Genomic DNA, 2,744 nt, shown 5'->3' with positions numbered 1-2,744 from the left:
ATCCCAAACAAAAACATGCACTTTCTTGAGATTAATTACGTACCTCCGAATTTTTCACCCGATATTTTTTTATAAGCCCCAATAATTACCCGCAAACTTAGCTATAACTAAGATATGATTCGGATTTCAATTCCCTCAAGGCTATGGAACAATGATTAAGATTTCAATCATTGTCCAAGGCCGGATGAAATTGTTATTTTAAAATTTCAAAATTATTAACCCCATGGAATCCGCATACTTAGGCAAGAACAAGAGATTAGGATTTCAATCTCTGCTCGTAACCCGGATGGAGTTAACTTAATTTTCTACAAAAGTTTTTTTTTTTCAAAAATTTTACAGGTACGCCCAAGATCACACATTCAATGTCTAACAATCACAAGAATTCAAAAGACACTATCATGATCAACAAACATCTATTGCCGTACAATGGTCAAACAAAACAAACAACAACACATTGATAGGCATGATTACAAACTATATGCAAAGAACTAAACCATATGAATGCAAAACACAATGATGAACGAAACAAAACTAAATAACACCCCCCCATACTTATCCAAAGCATTGCCCTCAATGCTTCAGAAACAATGAACAAAATGCATAACAAACACACAAATGCAAGACGAACAAAAACAAAATGAAAAAGTTAACACTCCCCTGGTTGCAGATTCATCCGCTTCCTTCTTAGTACTGGGACGGTAGCAGCAGGCTGGGTATATCAGTCAGGCACGACAAACTAGCATGGGAAAAAAAATAAAAATAAAATAAAAAGAAACACAAACCAAAAACCAAAAATAAAATAAAAATCAAGATAAATAACACTGGGTTGCCTCCCAGTCAGCGCTAAATTTATAGTCTATAGCCCGACTATAGTCCACTCTTGAGTGGCGACGTTCAAGGTGGCTTACCCACCGTCATGGAAAAACTCAGATCAGTCCTGCAACTGCATTCTTCACTTATATAGAGATTTTTCAAGGGACAAATTCCCGCAGAGAGCTAAACCTGCTGACAGTCCCCCAACATAATTAATCACATCAATAAATTTAACAGCAGAGCAAGATTTTAAATTCGAACTATCACTAGCCGACTTAAACATATGGAATATTACTTGTTCATCATTCAACCTCAAAACTAACTCTCCCTTTTTAACATCCACTAAGTCTCGACTCATGGCTAAAAATGGATGCCCAAAAATCCGAGGCACCTCACAATTTTCATCTATGTCAAGAATAACAAAATCTACAGGATAAATAAATTTGTCTATATTGACTAAAATATTTTCCACGACTCCTCTTGGGTATTTAATAGATCCATCAGTAAATTTAAGAGAAATATTTGCTGGTTCAATGTTGCATATACCCAATTTCATAGCAAGTGCACGCGACATTAAATTTGTACTTGATCCTAAATCACACAAAACATTATCAACTGATAAACTTCCAATTTGGCAAGGTATAGAAAAACTCCATGGATCTTGAGATTTTTGCGGGAGCTTATTCTGAAGCACAGTCGAACACTCCTCATGCATTGTGACCTGTGTCACATCATTCAAATTCTTTTTATTCACAGTAAATCCTTCAGAAATTTAGCATAGTTTGACAACTGAGCTAAAGCGTCTGCAAAAGGTATGTTAACATGTAGTTTCTTAAAAGTTTCAAGAAACTTTTTAATTTGAAAATCAAACAATAACTGCTTAGATCTTTGAGGAAAAGGTAAAGTAGAAATATTAACATTATCATTAACCTCAAATTTTAAAGTCTTACCTTTCCTACCTGCCATGGAGGAATTTTCAGTACGCGCATACTTCTTTAATTCTGAACTTTTTGGCCCCTCCATAGTGTTTTCTTCGTCCCTATGCTGCTCAAGTTTTTTAGATTGTGATCTATTAACTACCTTGATAGCATTCATGCCTCTGGGATTTGTTTCAGTGTTACTCGGCAACGCTCCAGTAGGACGAGTAGACAGTTGGGTTGCTATCTGAGCCATCTGAGTCTCCAACTTCTGCAGCCTAGATTCTTGATTTTGTAGCCGAGCCTCAGTACCAGCCACATATTTCATCATAATCTCCTCAAAACTCGGCTTCTTATCCTCTTGCTTGGGCTGCCAGTTCTGATTGTAGTTGTTATTGCAGGATTTGAACGGCTGCCGTCCTTGGTTTCCTGTAAAATTAGCCGCTTCAACTTCAAATAACTGCTGTTCCTCAAGCAGATTCCCTTGTACTTGAGTCGTTGGTGCTACTTTCATAAGTGCCACTTGGTGTGTTAGAGCGTCAATCTTTGCATTCAGGGCCATTAAAGCATCAACCTCTAGAATTCCAGCCTTCTTCTCCTTCTTCACATCCGGCCACCCGATGTTACTTTCTGCCATATTACCTAAAATTTCCCAAGCTTCTGCCGGCATCTTCCTGAATAAGCAGCCATTAGCAGCAGCGTCCAGCATAGAACACACTGATGGATCAGCTCCATTATAGAATGTCTGCGTCTGCTGGCTCTGAGTGAGATTATGTTGAGGACACATCCTCAACATCTTCTTAAATCTGGTCCATGCTGCATGTAAGGACTCTCCCTCATTTTGATTGTAAGAAATAATGTCAGAAAATAACTTCGTCATCTTTGTAGGAGGAAAATACTTGTTCAAAAAAGTTTGAACAAGCTCAGTCCAAGTAGTGATAGAACCGGTAGGCAGATCATCTAGCCACTCAAGTGCATCTCCCCGTAGAGAAAATGGGAAAAACCGCATTCGCA

At 38.0% G+C, this 2,744-nt stretch overlaps 1 protein-coding gene across 1 annotated transcript; it reads right to left on the bottom strand.

The window, feature by feature from the left end:
- Nucleotides 1-952: 952 nt before the first annotated feature.
- Nucleotides 953-1,528, bottom strand: LOC140873973 (uncharacterized). The gene has a single exon (XM_073277252.1). It carries the CDS (start codon nt 1,526-1,528, stop codon nt 953-955), a length of 576 nt encoding a protein of 191 aa, XP_073133353.1.
- Nucleotides 1,529-2,744: the final 1,216 nt, after the last annotated feature.

The sequence above is a fragment of the Henckelia pumila genome, chromosome 1 (assembly GCF_033568475.1).
Source record: "Henckelia pumila isolate YLH828 chromosome 1, ASM3356847v2, whole genome shotgun sequence".
Lineage (NCBI taxonomy): Eukaryota > Viridiplantae > Streptophyta > Magnoliopsida > Lamiales > Gesneriaceae > Henckelia > Henckelia pumila.
Note: the sequence above shows the minus strand (reverse complement) of the source record. Positions and strands in the feature narration are given on the sequence as shown.